The sequence below is a fragment of the Echinococcus granulosus genome (assembly GCF_000524195.1).
Source record: "Echinococcus granulosus chromosome Unknown EG_S00054, whole genome shotgun sequence".
NCBI classification, from domain to species: Eukaryota; Metazoa; Platyhelminthes; class Cestoda; order Cyclophyllidea; family Taeniidae; genus Echinococcus; species Echinococcus granulosus.
The window spans coordinates 377,416-393,888 of NW_020170434.1; the positions used below are offsets into that span (position 1 = coordinate 377,416).

Here is a 16,473-nt window from a genome sequence, read left to right on the forward strand (position 1 = left end):
CATCCTTATATTGACTAGTAGAGGCCCTCATTTTTTGTATTTTTAGTTGGAAAACCCTCTTCTCTGGTCGAAGTATAAAATTCACTTTCAACTTTAAATCTCCCACCTGTGGGGTGGAGGTACTGGAGATGGTCCGGGTGGGGATGCAATGGACTTCGGTGCATCGCGGCTCCATTGAAGTCTTCCTCACTTCCCCCAGTGGTCAGGTAGCCAATCTACTGATGGTACGATTCCGCGATCATTACAATGGACTCAGTCAGATGATTTGGAAGAGTCTGATTCACACGGGCGAGAGCTGCCATGGCAAGTGGATTGTGACGGTGAGGTTGCTTTTACTTGCTCAAAAGGTACCGATAAACAGCAGAATGTAGTATAGTGCATTTAGAACATGGATATTTTTGCTTGGGTGGTGTTCGTCTTTTTTGTCAAATCGGGTCACGTACGACCAATGGAATGCTTAGCCTCTGGTACGCCATATTCCTGTGAAACTCTGGTGGTGAATGTGCTAGTGATCCCACCTATAGCCAAAATAAGTGATGGCAAAAAACCCTACTGAAGGTGAAGTGTGTCAATGAATTGCACTGGAAAGTATTGGCAGGATTTAGACCACAGTTACTGACAAACGTTTCTAGTTATTATGTTTTCAAACTCGTTAACTCCACCAAAACGCAAATTTCCTTAAAATTTTTAATGTTGGCTAAAAGTGTTGTAAAAGTCGGTGTTTTTTTTTAGACACCTAATAAAAACCTCCGATAAAAGATATACTTATGCAAAACGTCGTCACAAAATCTACTTAAGTTATTCAAAGTGTATCGCATGTGTTAAAAAACTGATACTAAAGACTTTTGTTTGGTGGTGATACTTTTTCAATCTTTTGACCTTGAGAAGTTGGTAGTTTAAATTCATTAAGAAAGCCAGTTTTCTGCCTATAATAGCGTGGCCAAGCATTCAATTTGATGCACTTTATTGTCCGTGTGAGGAGGGGTCGTTCTTCAGGGAGACTGATCCACTTTGTAATAATCAGTCTTCACCGAGATTTTCACTGTTTTTATTTTGTTTAAACAATTACCTTGAAGTTTGCCACAAATCTTGGTTATTTTGACCGTTGTAATTATTTCTTACATTCGGTGCATAAAAACTGAGGATTAAAGATGTTCTGAGTCTTCTGTTGGCGTATTTTATTAAAACATGATGCAAAAAGTGACGGTTTTTTTGGTTTTTTTGAAAGAAACTTATAGAAAAAGCTCTCTTCAAGGCGCCTATATCGCCCTTTACCTACTCAACTTATCGTGAGAAAAAGCACAAATCTATGAGACCATTGACTGAAAATGCGCTTGACAAGCCTTGTTTCTGCTCTGAGTGTTGTAAAGTGAATCCACAGGAGGATGTTTTATCCTTTGGGAGAAATAACTTCCGGCAATTAACAAATCTTTCGACCATTCTATCTACTATCAAGAATCGGGGTAGCTTTTGTCTTTTAGTTTTTTGACAAAATTTGGGGACAACAAAATTTTTGAAATGTCAATTCGGGAAGAAAATGCTTTGCACGCCGAAAGTGCTTCCTTGATGAGGGTTTTTCTTTCCTTACCTATTTCTCTGCTTTCTATTTTCCATTTTTGAAAAAATAGGCTCCCTAAGAATTTTTAAAAATCTTCTACGCTGCGCCTGGCATACACAAAGGTATCATAAGTCCTTTTTACCGCACTGTTTAGTTTTAATATATATTTCCACATTATTTCGAAGAAAGGAATTCTAAACACTGTCAAGTGTTCACTTTTTAATTGTTCAGATTGCTGCTTTATGATTGCCAAAAACACCAAGTTGACCTTTATCATAAAGGATGCGATTTTATTTTGTAGGTAGTTCTTGCCTAGTAAAGAGAGAATCTCATTGTAAATAAGGACTGAGAGTTAGTGGGGATTTTTTGGACTCTGTAAAGCATTTGACTGAAAGCTCACAAGGTTATGCACAGCCTCATCTCTTTTTTTTTATTAATGTCCTGGTCTCCGGCTGTTGTTGTTATTAGGTCGGTGAATAGTGTCGTTTGAATTTCCTCCCCATCGTAATTGAATAGGACTTGGAAAACTTTGAGGAAATATGGTGAATAACAATGAGACGTAGTTCATGGGCTATTTTGAGGCCGGTGTGGAGCTCCATATTCGGTAAGTTAGAAAAGCATATGCCTCCGATTGATTGACTGGTTCTAGTCATTTGCCACGGAAATATTTTCCTGCACACTCCGATCATATTGCGCGGTATCCAAGGGAAAGTCCTAAATGGCGATTAGTTGACCTTTGGCAGGTTGTATCACACACGTTGCGTCACGATAACGCCTCTTTGCACCTGCCCCATTCGAAAATCTCATCTGAACCCCTAATGCTACTGACAATTTGTAAGTACGCTCTACCTCCAGGTCCGAGACACCGGCCAACGGGCGTGGCCATTGCGATCGTCAAGAGGAAAACCCAGTGGATCGGTTCTATTCATTGGCATGGAAATGGTTGGAACAAGTCGAAACGAAAGCGCTTTTGATCGAAATAAGGAAGAAATTGTCAAAAACTGGCATCAAATTCAAATAGTCGCGCAGGACCTAAATCGTGCGGTCCAACTGGATCGTCGGCAAATCGCTAATCTTTACAATTGGAAACGCTGGTGCATGCTGAAGGAGAACATGGAAGACTGAAAAAACACAGGTAGGAAATAATTTTGAGTGGTTAATTCTAAGTACAGAGACCGATTTCTCCCTCGCAACGTTCCACCCAGAGCGATCAGTTTAAACTAGGGCTGAAGGGAACCATTTTCCGCGTAGACTGGGTGTTTTCATCTCTGCAGACAAAAGAATCTTCTCCTGTGGCACTCGTTGATGGAACTATTATTTTACTGTTCAGTGTCCAAGGGCTTTACCACTGCTGTCCCCTGCAGAGTCATTCACCTGTAATAGGCTAGACCCATCACTACATACCGTTGTCTGTACCCATTCGCCACTACTGTCACCCTCTTGATTCGCTATCGTCGTGTCAACTGACTCCTGACGCGTAGCTAAGTGACATTCCATCCTCTGACATTTCTTCCTTTACGAAAGCTCATAGAACCGAAAATGCTGTCTTAATTTGAACAAGCTTCTCGACACCAGGAAACGTCTGACTTGTCCGGAAACCAAAGTGACAGCCAGTGAACGTGACAACGTTGCGCATCTTATGACATTTGTTTACTTCGCTTTTTAGACACGAAGTGGACCAAGAAAAAAGTGTCCGCGGCTGTCAAATCCTGTCTGACTTTCAATCTGTGATGAATTTATTGACCATCCAATCTTTTCCCCTCCTCCTGTCCTCCCCTTAGACGACATTGGCAGCTCCTTCTGTAATGATTGACACCTTGAGAATGATTTCCTTCCTGTTTTATACAAGGCCGAAATATGGACTTGACGCGATCGCGTAAAGTAGTAGAGAAGGGGAAAGTGAGTTTAGGGCACAACCCAAGGTCGTGGTGCCGCAATGCACTCGATCCCTCCTCCTGACCTTGACCCGGAGGATAAAATTAAGTCCACAAAATCGTTTTCATTGGTTACATATCGCAATAGGAACTTCAATCTCTCCATATATACATACACACAGGCGCACACAGTTACATATATAAATAAGAAATCGCTTCTCTCGCTCTCAATACGTGTGTTCATGGTCTCTCAAAAAGAAAAATAAAAATACACGAATTTCACCGAGGTATCACGTCTTTGAAGCCAGTGCTCTCTCGCCGATCCCCCGCCCTCCCTCACCATCCATCGGACTTTTTTCGCGTGCTCAAGCCTCGTAGACCACCACATCCGCTCACTATCGATGGCTTGGCGCCGCTTAATGGTACAGCTAAGGCATTTGTGGCTGCTTTGTGCTGACGGAAGCGGTGGAAATGGTGTCCATGGGGATGGTTCACCTCTCCCGCCCCGTTCACCGCGTTTAAGGCTCTGGTGCGCTCAAAATCGATTTGTGCATAGGGAATTTGCTCTGCGGAAGATGCTAGAGCCGTCGGAGTTGTTATATTCAACGGTACTGCTGCCGGAGCGCGTTGTTCCTTGTCTGATGAACTCGTGGTTGAAGAGGTAGCAGTGGAGGAGGAAAGGGGACTCTCACATCCTGCAGCACCCGCTACTGCTGCCTTCGCATCCCGCTTCGTCATGATATGGACGTAATTCAATGTTGGAACCGGAAGCACAGCGGTCAGCGAATGCGATGAGGTCCGCCGGAGTTGAGAAGCAGTTCGTGAACGATTTCCACCGTTTCCTGGAACGAAGGTCGCAGCTGAGGAGGAAGTGGAAGTGTTTGTATGCAGCGTGGAAGCGCTGGAATCGGTTCGACTTCCACTGCCACCACCGCCGCTAGTGGCGCCAACCCCACCAGCAGCACCACCGTCTGTTGCGGTCGAAACCGTATCTTCCGAAGTAGACACAAAGGTGATTGTGTCCCCAGGAGCAATCACCGAACTAGCCGGACTGGGACGAAGGTCCACCAACGCGTAATTTCGTTTTGGTTCACGGATCTCATCCGGAATTTGCTCTGCAACGGCAGCGGATGCGGGGGCGCGAACGCTACACGGCATCCGCCACCGATTTTGTTGCAAATTAAGTGACGCATAAAGATGTTGCAGATTGGCGTACGCTCCACTCGGGCGCTCTTCGTGGAAAGGGTACTTCAGAGGATTCGGTGGGAGACAAGCGGGACCCACACCACTCGTGAGATTGTAGTAGGAAACGTGACCCTGAGGTGAACTTGGCGACGAGGCTTGTGATGTAGAACATGACTGAAATGAAGAAGGATACTTAACATGTAGACCAACAGGAACAAATTATTTAGAGGGTGTCTGCTTTTAACTCACCGTGGAAGAGGCGGAGAAAACTCCACGACGATTATGGCCATCCGGGACGTCACAAGGGACGGAGGGTTTTCCAGGAAAGGCAATTGGGGCGGTTCGGTGGTGATGATTGCGTCGAGAAACACTAGGAAGGGTGCTGCTGCCAGTGTTGCGAATCAAATTCGCATAGGCATGATAATTCGACTGTTGCTGCTGCTGACATTGCGACTGTTGAGGCTGTTGTTGTGTTCGCGACCTATGGCGCTGTTGGGAAAGGGGAGAGCCACAGTAGCAACAACAACAGTACGAGGAGGAGAAGGAGAGAATAGCTGGGGAGACAGGAAGGGTGCCGTCATCGATTTCGTTGTCTGGACCGAGGTAGAGCACCGACCAAGGCCGTAGAAGGTTCGATTTAATGTGAGACGAGCATTGGGACTGAAAGGGAAACGACTACTTAGTATCAGTGAACGGAGACGGTTTACTTTCGGGCCAAAATTAAAAAAACAAAGTAAAAAGGCATGTACAAAGCAGACAATTTTCCTCCCCCACCCACCATTTCGCCGAAAGGCGCAGCACCAGCGAATCGCCAAACAAAGAGTCGCGAAGTGGACAGACAAGGGATGGCACCACAGGGAATGCTGCGTAAAGACTCAGTTTTCCGGCCCTCCTTCAAAGAAAGGATATAGATCTGATGAGCAACCACATCTTGGAGGTTCAGCTCTGCCAGAAGGATTGGTGTATTCCACAGACAGCATCGAGAACAACAGTTGCCTGGCCGGTGTACCAGATACCTGAGGAGAGAGGGAGAGGTATCAATCATTTCCATCACTACGGAAGAAGAAAACTGTAGGGAAAAACTACGCACCATCGATAATCCATCTCATCTGTTGAAGGAGGTTTAAAGGGTGGAGAAAAGGCAAGAAGAAAGACACAGGAGGTAATATCACCGAGTGGAGGTGAAATGCTAAATAATAGACGATCCAAAGCACTGCCTTCGCCACCTCCGAGAGCTTCAAACACCCTCCCTCGAACCAATTTTCGTCTTCGTGCAGCGCAAATATCAAAGGACCCACTTCGCGGAAGCCTGCGGTTCGTGTGGAACGGTTTCACTGTGCGGTAGAGCTGTTTGTCTGCAAAAAAAACACAGGGGCTGAAAGAACGTTGAGTGCAATGTGATCTAAGTATTACAGAACTTACAAAGATTGTAAAGCCCGCGGTAGGGGGGGAGTAAGCGCCGGCATTCTGCCACTGGTAAAGGCAATGGCTGTTCTACATCTTCATCAGCAGCAAATATGCCACCACCGTTACCGCCACCGCCAACTCCGACGCCACCATCTTCGGAGGAAATCGAAGCAGGATCAGCGGAAGAAGTCTTCTGATGACCTCTCCGTTCGCGGCGTTGACAACGCTCACAGGCTAGACAGTATGGGGAAGAGGGGGGTGTTGAATGTGGCGGTGGAGGTGGTGGCGGGGGCGGTGGGGCGACCATCGATGGAGGAAGCTCTGACTTTTGTTTTGGTCGAAGTGAGGTTGTAGCCGTGGCGGAGGGTGCAACAGATGTGCCGAACACTTCGGAACGTGCGGTCTGTGACGGTGGAGGTGGAGCGGGCACAAGGGAAGTGATGATCCCCGCACCAACCATGACGGAAGGAAAGTAGAGAGGTGGTTGTGGTTTCGCAGAGGAGGCATCAGAGGAACTGCCCTCCGCGCTGCCTTCTCCGGAACCTGTTTTAGAGGAGGACCGTCCACGTGAAGAGAATCCGCCGTCGCCAGTCATTTTGGAAAGTGCTGTAGTGAATCGTCGCGTGGGAATCTTAATCGCGTCCGATCGTCCCAGTGTTTGAGCTACCATAGATAAACAAAAAATTCTGCTTATTCATTTCAGTAGATCTTTTATCGACCGAGGATAAGGCTGGAACACACCACCACCGAAAAACTGCCGGTGCCCCGATTTTTTCGATCTAGAAGAAGACGTCGATGAGGAAGAGGGCTGTGAGACCATCGGCATTTCCCCCACTGCAGCGGCAGAAGCAGTGACAGTAGACACACCCGCACCTCTTGTCGGCAAACTAGAAGGTGCGAAGGAGCCACCACTGCCACCATGGGGTGAAGCGGAACCGAAGATACCACCTCCTTCACCACCACCGCCACCTACACCACCCCCTACCCCAGTAGGAGGTGAGAGAGAGGAGGATGAGGCACCGAAGAGCGGCTTTTCAGCCCCACCGCTGGAGCGAATTTCGATCGCAGCGGACTTGCGTAGGTGCAATGAATCATCATCGGTGTTAGTGGAGGGAAGGACCCGAGTGCCCGGTGGCGCAGTGAGCGCAGGAAAGCGACGCAGCATCAATTCATCTATCGCGCGCGCCAGCTGTCCCAGTCGTCGGCCATCCACTTGGAAGACGTAGCTGCCTGTCAGACCTGCAAAACAAGCACTTCCATCAGACCAAAATATCCTTACTGTAGCGCAGATGCTGCTGAAATCGGAGCCACACCAACTCACCTTTGCCAGCAGCACGATTGGCCTCCAAAAAGAATCTATCATCGTTCTGATAGGAGGCACTGGATGTCGAGAAGACACCTTGAGCACCGGGCGGGGTGAAGCCTAGGAAAGTTTGCCCCCCCACGGGGTCATAAGCGGATCCACCAAAGGTGGAAAAGGCGCCACTGTTGCTGCTATTTTCCATGGTATAGGCGGCGTCCAGCGCATCAAGCCGCCATTGCGCAATGAATTGACATCCCGCAGAGGGCTCACCGATAAGACAAAGACGCCATTGTTGGACGTGGAGACTGGCTTGAAGGCCAAGTTGTAGACGGGAGGAGGAGGAAGAGGAGGAGACAGAGGAGGTAACGTTACCACCGCCAACAACGACGGTGGAGGTAGGAATGATGCCAGAAGTGGTAGAAGAGGAAGCCGACACGGAGGCAGCTGCCCCGCTACCACCACCAAGACCTCCGCTACCACCGACAATGCCGTAGCTACTGCCTCCCACACCAAGCACGCAACTGCTTGCTGAGGTGTTGTCACTGGCACTACCGACGCGACACAATGTGACGTGGTAGCTAGAGTCTGTAAGCGGTGGAAAAGGGAGATTGGAAGAGCCGTTCAACCTTTTCCAACGAAGGAAAAGAATAAACAGATGCCTTCTTTCTAGCATCAACTTTTTATGCACACAACGGTGGTGGAAAACCACAAGCAAGAGGGAATAAGCACATGACTCGCTAAATAGCCTCAGACACACACGAAACACGAACAAAAATGAATTTACGCGGCAAAGCAGGTGAGATCACGTGATAGGAACGCACACAATCCACACTTTCCCGCGAGGGAAAATGGGAGAGTGTGCCTAGGTGACAGCGTTCTCCTTTGTCTTTTAGGCAATTGTGGTGTAGAAGGAAGGTGACTCTTGTTTGGCTTGAACACAATCTGAAATCCCACACCCTCATACACACAAACCCGCACAGCGGGACAAAGTCAGAGATTCCTCACAACAGTAGTGACAGAGATGGGAACTGTTCAAGGTTAAACTGACGAAGAAAAGGTGTTTTGAACACGGGCCACTTCATCTCTCCTCATTCGCCCATCTGAAGGCAAATTCACGCCCCCACAGAGACGAACGCCCGCTAGGCAAGAGGCTGCTGGCAAACCAGCTAACCCAGCCAATCGGCCACTTTAGCCAGAAGGGCAGGCGGATGGGAGGGTAAATGGGCAATGAATTAGTCACCTCTTGCCTTGACCACTGCGACTGCTACAACAACCGCCAGCCTTGCCCGCTTTAGCAGGTCTGTCACATGACTATCAGCTATGAGCATGAAAAACTCCACTTACGCTAATGCGAGCAATGAACAGGTGGATCCGAGACAAATGCATGGGTGGACAAATCGGTGGGGATAAGTGGAAAGGAGGAAGAACGAAATGGATGAAATCCACATCGTCTACCACCTTCGTGCCAGACAGTTCAGAGGGCCAAGAACAGAGAGAAGGGCTCCACGTAGCATGCGATAGACATCCAGCCAGCCGCGTTACAGCCTCCATGCTTCTGGCATTCCATCACTAATCATGGTTCTGAAGATAAGGCAGTACCATTTATGTATCCAAGCCGTGATCTTGAGAAGGAAAGATCGAACGACGGTATCCACGACCAGCAAAAAAATTGCTGCTTCCCATTACTGTCACTCCGATGAGGCGTGACCTTGGGAATGCTATCCACTATCTGGGTTAGAGTGGAAACAGAAGAACTCAACCCACCTACTAGTAACAACAAATCACCGTGACCTTGGAGGGGACCAATTTCTGGAAAAGCCCGCAATCTCTCACCCCTCCCAAGCATGTTTCGTACGAGACATTTGTAGACTTGGCAGAGAGAGAGACAGAGAGATGGAAAAACATCCAGTAAAACTATTAATTTGAAGTTAGATCACATGTCGTAGGAATCTAATTAAAGCCCCTTTATCTGAATGCTGTCTTCACTGTAATGAACGTCAAAACGAGATAGTCACGTCACAGGACAGAAGTGAGCTAGCATTGATTTGACTGCTTGTGCGCAATAGCTCTTGACGGTAGCAGCTGCCTCCAATGGGGCAAAAAATCCTTGGCCGTCAGGCCTCGGAATCGAGAAAATTACTAACACGTGCTTCTTCAGAAAAACTCCGCTACAGTCTGTAGGATCCAAGGGTCAGGCTACCCCCATCGTGCCTGATTCGAACGCCTTAAAAGTTGGTGCGATGGAAAAGTTGAATGTGAGTACTACCCAATAAAGCCTAATTTGAAAGCACCCCAATGATTGGACCGGAATTCCCCCCCCCCCCCCCAAAAAAAAAACAGATGGTTTAGAATGAGCCAATGAGAGGGAGTAATGAAATCGCAGTAGCCAATCCACGGAGTGGTCAAAAAAGGTAGGCGGAGGTTATGAAGTTCTATCCCCTTCCGCCAGCCAGTCAGTTGGATCACGTGACACCATCGTGGTGATACAATTCCAAAAAAGTACCCAATTCACGCCCTGACCTTGAGGGGATAGCACGTTCGCGAACACGTGGGTGTGTAATTACCCTACCATCGGGCACGAGCACAAGAAATCCAACTCACAAACACACATTCTAACTCTTTCATGTGTCTGAAGCGTATATGAGTGAACTTTGGCAACAAGACGAAGCAGGAAAGACGCCAAAACTGCTGCTGTACCCGTGACCTTGAAACGCACCAATTGTGAGAAGATCACGCCGCTACAATGTGTACCAGGCCGGAACGGCGAAAATAGCTGGAAACGGATAAAAGGCGACGAAGACGATTATAACAAGACAAAAAGCGGGCGTGCGCCATCCTCTTTGTATTATGGGTGGATACGTCAGCGCTTGGAGTCCACCCACGTCCTACCACTGATTAAGCCGGAGAGAGATGTCACGTGTGGGTACGTGTACAGCCAAAACTGATGCGAGGTGAAGCAATGAAAATGTTTTATCCAACTGCTTCGCTGTATTCTATGGAATAGCATTGTCACTATGAGTAGGTGCAATAACCTTTCAGTAGGCGAGGGAAATTGTCCAAAACTTCATCTACCGTAGCTTTTTTGAAGAAATCACCAATACACTCGCTAACGGGGTACCAGAGGAAAATCGGTCGCAACAGCTGAGACATCTGGCTCTTCTCAACATGACACCGGAATTTGGTCGATGTTTTTTGTCTGGTTCAATTGGTGGCGCTTAAAAACCAGGAGAAAAAGATGCACTCGTCCATGAAGGGAAAGTAATGGGTGCAGACACCAATGGAGAACAGAAGCCTCGGGTGTGAGTGAAGTGTGAGCGTGTTCAAAAGCGACCATCCCGATGGTTTGAGGATTTGCACTCTAGTAGATGATGCTAACCTCATGGAGGTAAAAATGAGTTACGTACTAAGCGGAAGACCTAGGCAGTGATGTTTTATCCAAAGGCAATCCCACGGGGAAGGCATTTTTGGAGCCACCCATGATGAATCATAGCTTGGAACCCCACCTCACGTCACCCAGTCTCCCAGACTATTACATTCGTGTGCCTTATAACTCCTTCGGTAGCGATTTAAGAACTAGAGGTGAAGCAAAAGTAACGACTGGTTAAGCTACTAAGTAGTGACATCAACCCAGAAGACTGGATGATAAATGGCACACTTAAACGACTTCGACATTCGTTTACATTAGCCGGCGTCGCTTAACATTTAGTAAGAAACTTGAACGCCCTTTTTTAAGCCCTTCCTTCATCAAAGGCCAAAATTTCTCACCCACACGCGCACGAGCGCTAAATTTGCAATCAGCAATACCGCCACCGCCATCGCAGCGAAACGTGCACGCAAGCGCACGCACGCGTGGACACACACGTCTGGCACCCCGCCAGCCAATCACAGACCCGCACGCACACACACGAACAGCACCCACACACTCACTCACCAATAAGCGCGCGCTCCAACACTTCAGCCCAATTGAACATTTCGTCCACACTGGGCAGCGCGATGGGATGGACGGTTTTCCATCCAATCAACAGCACGACATTGGACTCGCCGCTGAGGTGGCAACCCGTCTCAAAGCCCGTCACAGTGTCAAGAGGCACCGGGCAGCCCAAACTGCGAGCGCGACCCGCAGCCGCCTCAAGATCGTGCACCATAGCGCGCTCGGCTTGGTTGCACATCTCTGTGACGGGATCAGCCACATAGTAGGCGTGAGATTGGGGATGGGGAAGATTGCAGTAGTAATTGGAACGGGTGGTGAGGCTGTGGAATACACTGACAGTGGGTTTGCTGCCGCTGCCGGAAGTGGAATTTGTGTTGGCGGTATTGGTGGAAGGACCCAAAGCGGAGCTGGAAGCGGCAATGGAGCCCTGCGAGGAGCGGAATGCGGCGTTGAAGTCGTTGATAGACTTGCCGAAGTAGAGGTGGAGGACACCTGGAAGTAATTAATGAAAGATTTGGCTTCAGTGCTCCCGTAACGCTAAATTCGAGTCAAGACAACTCTAGAACACTAGATGGCACAAGTGGGGTGATAAATTACCACCTCAAAGATGTGACGATTCGCTTCAGCAAAGTAGAAGGACAACTGTAGATGTGGGGTAAAAATGCATAGGTGAGACGGGACAGAAGGTAACTGCTCCGCACTCGACTGACTCACAAGTCAGTGTACGGCACGATTTCCCCATCGAACATCTTCAACTGGGTTAAGGGGGGAAGAATGACTTCAAGGTAACCGACAAAATCATCCCAGATGCACAAATGAGAGGTTTGACTTCTACCCTCCTGGGGCAGTGTATCAGATGGAAACCTGCAGAAATTTCAGCGTCGCAAAGGCTAAAGCGCGAGACGATCAATCTACCGTTTTTTCAAACGACAAATGTGACCGGAATTTCATGTCTTGTTAGTTCGCTTTAGAGGTCAGATAGCGCCATGACACTGACACCTTTCAGCGGATAACCGTCAGCTAAATAATATCCACTCCGGTCACCCACCTTCACGAGGCAATTTGAACGGTGGATGTCCAACAGAAGCACGATTTGTAGTCCCACAGGGCCGCCACCTTGTTTACTCACACCCAAGTCCTTACGCATTTACACATTAAACCACACAACAATGCGTGAAGATGCAAAACTGTGACGTGGAGAACAAATAGTGTCAACCTCCTCATGACTAATGACAAACTGACTCAGAGTGGATGATGACAGAGGCGATAATAATGGAGGTAATACGCATGCATTGCTTAAGGAGGATATGCTTCACCACAGATTATGAGTAAACAGAACGCATGCTGCGTCACACACACGCATGGCCTATGAGTTGCAGCAGCAGCAGCAGCGGTAGTAGTAACAGAAGTGGCACCAGCCTTGATCACATGCACTGTTAGTCACATGGTATGGCTTGTACGTGTGTTTTAAATGACTAAATCACATGCGCTTACGCTCTCGCACGCGTAACTTTACAGTAGGTATGGCAACACACACACGCCGCCACAGCCTGGCCATTGGGATACTGCCTGATTGGGTCATGTGATTGCCTGGGAGAAGGGAGCAGGCGCTAGGGCCAGAGGCATTAAGAGAGCAAGTGTTAGCAACTCTTCTCCACCATAAACCACTAAATAGCTAACTTTCAAGGAATGCCACCTCGAAAAAGAACCCTCTTTCCACACGCTTAGCTACGCTGGTCTGATAGGGTTAAGAAAAGGAGGTGACAATTAACGCCCATCAGCTGAAATTGAGGCCAGGCACTTTCAAAAAAACGAAGTAATGCGTTGTGCTTCCTTGACCCCTTTGATATACACACAAAAAATGGATATAGAGGCTGCTGAATTGGCCCTCCAATTAACCAGAAAGATGGGAGACATTCGGTCAAGGAAGAGGGTGGCTACTGGCTCTAATCCACTGCTTCATAGAGGGTCACGATCAATACATCCAATCTATCAGTTGACCTTAACCTATGGAGAGATAGGGAGGGAAAAGCAGAGAGGACAGGTAGAGTCTGCCCAAGACAGATGATTAAGAAATCGAAGGGATTTACAAATGAATGCCATGCACATGTCATAGTATCATGGGAAGATAGCACCAAGGTCAGGTGACTCATCGTGACACCTTTCCCCATTGCTTACTGCCAAATCATTGACAAGGTAACCGCAAGGGACTGAATAGAGCAGGTGCTTTAGTGTTAAACAAGGCCAAATCCGATTCCACTCCCATCCAAATTTTTGCTTCAAAGGAGGAGGATTACTGCCTTGGGTAAAAAAAACTACTCTCATTATCAATAAAGGAATGGAAGTAATATTTGGCTGTGCCCGCTTTTACAACAATGCATTCCCGAGGAGGAGACGACTATTAGGTCAGGGCCATTTTAAAATCAGGTAAAAAAGAAAAAAGAAGTCCAAGACCATTAATAATATTGCTCACTACCTTTAGAGAAGAATGGGGGTGTTCTGCTCCGACTAAGGTGACTACTAACTCCAAGCAGGTGATGATAGGGTCACCAGTTTATTCTGAAAAAGGGGCCTTAGAAGGGAGCCCATTTGGAGATATTTTTATCGCATGGAAAGCAGAAGAGAGGGTAGAGGGCTACCTCTTGGCTATAAATGGGACAATTACCAACTCGAATCAGCTGATCAGGTGCGCGCACGCACGTAAACGCTGCCACGTGCGCACCGCGACGCAAGCACGCACCAATGAAAGGCAGAGAGAAGAGGGGGCCTATACACACGCACGCACGTGGCAAAAGCGGTTGTGCGCATATGCATGTTTAGCACCGGTCGCCTCGTGCTACGCCGTACGGTCACGTGACGCGCCGCAATTCCCCACCCGTCATTCAGCCTGGCCGCTATTCGCCCCCTCCTAGATACCCATTTCCACCCGTCACATCTCCCAGAGGAGAGGAGGGGAAAAATGGCTATTCCGAGGACCATCCTCCAAGCATCTACTCCATTGGTCACGTGGGAGGGAATAAAGTAGCGGTGCGGCGAATGACGATAACGCACAACCGCCGTAGTTAAGGTGCGGTGAGAAAGTACGCAAAATGGCACGCTATACGTGGGGTGACACGGTTGCTAAGTGAGGGAACGAAATCACGTACAAATGGTGTGATCAGTGGGAGACTAGAGTAAGCACTACGCAGACATTAAAATTTAAGCGAAGAGCTTCATCTTTAGACAGGGAAAACGGTTACATACACATCAGAAACAGAGCAAAGATCATGCCTCACGTCAATGTAAAATACGCTACTCCAGGATAGCATAATGGCAGGTTGTTATTGACTAAAAGCCTTAAAAACATGCCCGACTTGAAAGCTGAGAAGATTTTGTAATCCCCGTAAACAAAGTGGATGATAGATAACGGCTTCCGTCATCCAACTAGAGAAACCGCAATTTACTGAAACACTTAAAAGCTAATAAAATTGATCGGTAAAAAGAAACAAAAAGGGGGAAAATTTGTGAAGTTCGCCACCAAATAAAGGATAGGAGCAATGGCAGTGCATTCATGATTACAACAACTTAGACACGCCTATCCCCATGACAGCTGTCTATTAGAGAAATTAAAAGATGAAAAGAGATGATATTTACAAGGTACAAAGCAATGACGAGGAGGACTTTTAATGAAGTGATCGAAATAGGTAATCTGGTGGATTACAGAATTAGCAAGTACAAAAACACGAAACCAGAAAAGAACCTACTAAGGCTTTTTGAAGGCGAACAAAGGACGCAGTAACGCCTCTTCCACTAAAGAGAAAGAGTGAAATAGAACCTAAAACAAGGTTACCTTTTTACCGTCGCGGTACTGGACGTATCCTTCTAGGATTGGATCCATATCGACCATTTAGATTAGTGCATTCAGAAAAGACAATGGATAAATCCAAGTCAAACACACTTTGTACGACCCAAAGCACACTGAATATAAACAATAATCCCGCTGTCCAGACGAAGCCCTTTTTGGTAAAGTATGTGACCAAACTATGACCTTGGGCCCGAATAATTTTATGGGCTAAAACGAATCTGCAGCAAAATAATGATAAAAGAACTGCATGTTAATGATTGGTAAAAGCCGCAAAGTTTATTTACAACAAAATAAACTTTAAGTTTTGTTCTGCAAAGATTGCATAGGAAGGCCCTGATAAATTAAAAAAAATTGAGGCAACTATAGAAAAGTCCTCTAAAAAATGGGATTCATCACACATAATTAAGTAAATTTCAAGGTTATTCTGCATTAAAGTGTGTAGCGTCCTGAGACTCCCTGAAGACGAAAGAAGACACAATACTCGGGCAGGATATATATATTCAGCACGGAGAGGGTGTCTGGGCTATTGGCATGGCCCAAAAGGCCAGCCCACCCAGCGAGGTACAATGGGGCTAATTCAAAGTACAAAAGTGGCGCCTCACCAGAGCCGAGGGATAAACCACTATCTTATTACATAGCCTCCCTCCTCTTTTGAGCGCCGTCCCCGGCGCTCCCGCGGGTCAACCTCCCGCGTTAGCCATTACAACGTAGTCGGTGCAGCAAGAAAACACCTACGAGTCGACCGTGCCAGTCACCAAATTAGCGCGCAACTGAGGGGATACTTGACCTCAGCGTCACTGATCCCTCTTGGCAGCTTGACTGGGTCTGGGATTTCGTCCGGCTTAGGGATTTGATTCAGGACGGGGAACTGCGTCGGCCATCATGCGTGTCTATAGATAGATGCAGGAACACTGGCCTAGAAGCATATTTGAGTAAGGAAGTACAGGATTTAAAACAGGTCCATGGGGGGCGGTAGGGAAAATCCGTAATCAAACTTCCAGATGATTCACGGCTAGTGTCGCTTCAGTTGTTAATAGCTTTTCTGCAGAACACGGAACTGGGAGAGATGCCGAAGGTAGACGTCAACATCAACCCTTCTGTTGGGAGTCATCACCGTTCTCCCATCCGTAGCATATGTACTTCTTCCGATCCACTAAGGCTCATCACGCAGAAGTGGAAAACCAGGATGCATGTCTTTTAAGATCGGGTTCGCTTTCCGCTGCCAACAGTGCAGCGTTCCGAGACTCCCTGAAGACGAAAGAAGACACAACACTCGGGCAGAGTATATATATTCAGCACGGAGAAGGTGTCTGGGCTATTGGCATGGCCCAAAAGGCCAGCCCACCCAGTGAGGTACAAGGGGGCTACTTC

The 16,473-nt window shown here is 47.5% G+C and overlaps 2 protein-coding genes across 2 annotated transcripts; one reads left to right on the forward strand and one right to left on the reverse strand. All coding sequences in view use genetic code 11, as the record gives it.

Annotated features, from left to right (window-relative positions):
* Nucleotides 1-128: 128 nt before the first annotated feature.
* Nucleotides 129-2,683, forward strand: EGR_06293 (hypothetical protein; the record flags this gene model as incomplete). The annotated part of the gene is made up of 2 exons (XM_024495542.1): nt 129-320; nt 2,414-2,683. The coding sequence occupies 2 exons, from the start codon at nt 129-131 to the stop codon at nt 2,681-2,683; spliced, it is 462 nt and encodes a 153-aa protein (XP_024350065.1).
* A 1,085-nt stretch (nt 2,684-3,768) lies between these two features.
* Nucleotides 3,769-15,135, reverse strand: EGR_06294 (hypothetical protein; the record flags this gene model as incomplete). The annotated part of the gene is made up of 10 exons (XM_024495543.1): nt 3,769-4,791; nt 4,867-5,277; nt 5,396-5,633; nt 5,708-5,972; nt 6,040-6,687; nt 6,766-7,263; nt 7,346-7,912; nt 11,259-11,750; nt 15,002-15,047; nt 15,088-15,135. The coding sequence occupies 10 exons, from the start codon at nt 15,133-15,135 to the stop codon at nt 3,769-3,771; spliced, it is 4,236 nt and encodes a 1,411-aa protein (XP_024350066.1).
* Between the last annotated feature and the right edge of the window lie 1,338 nt (nt 15,136-16,473).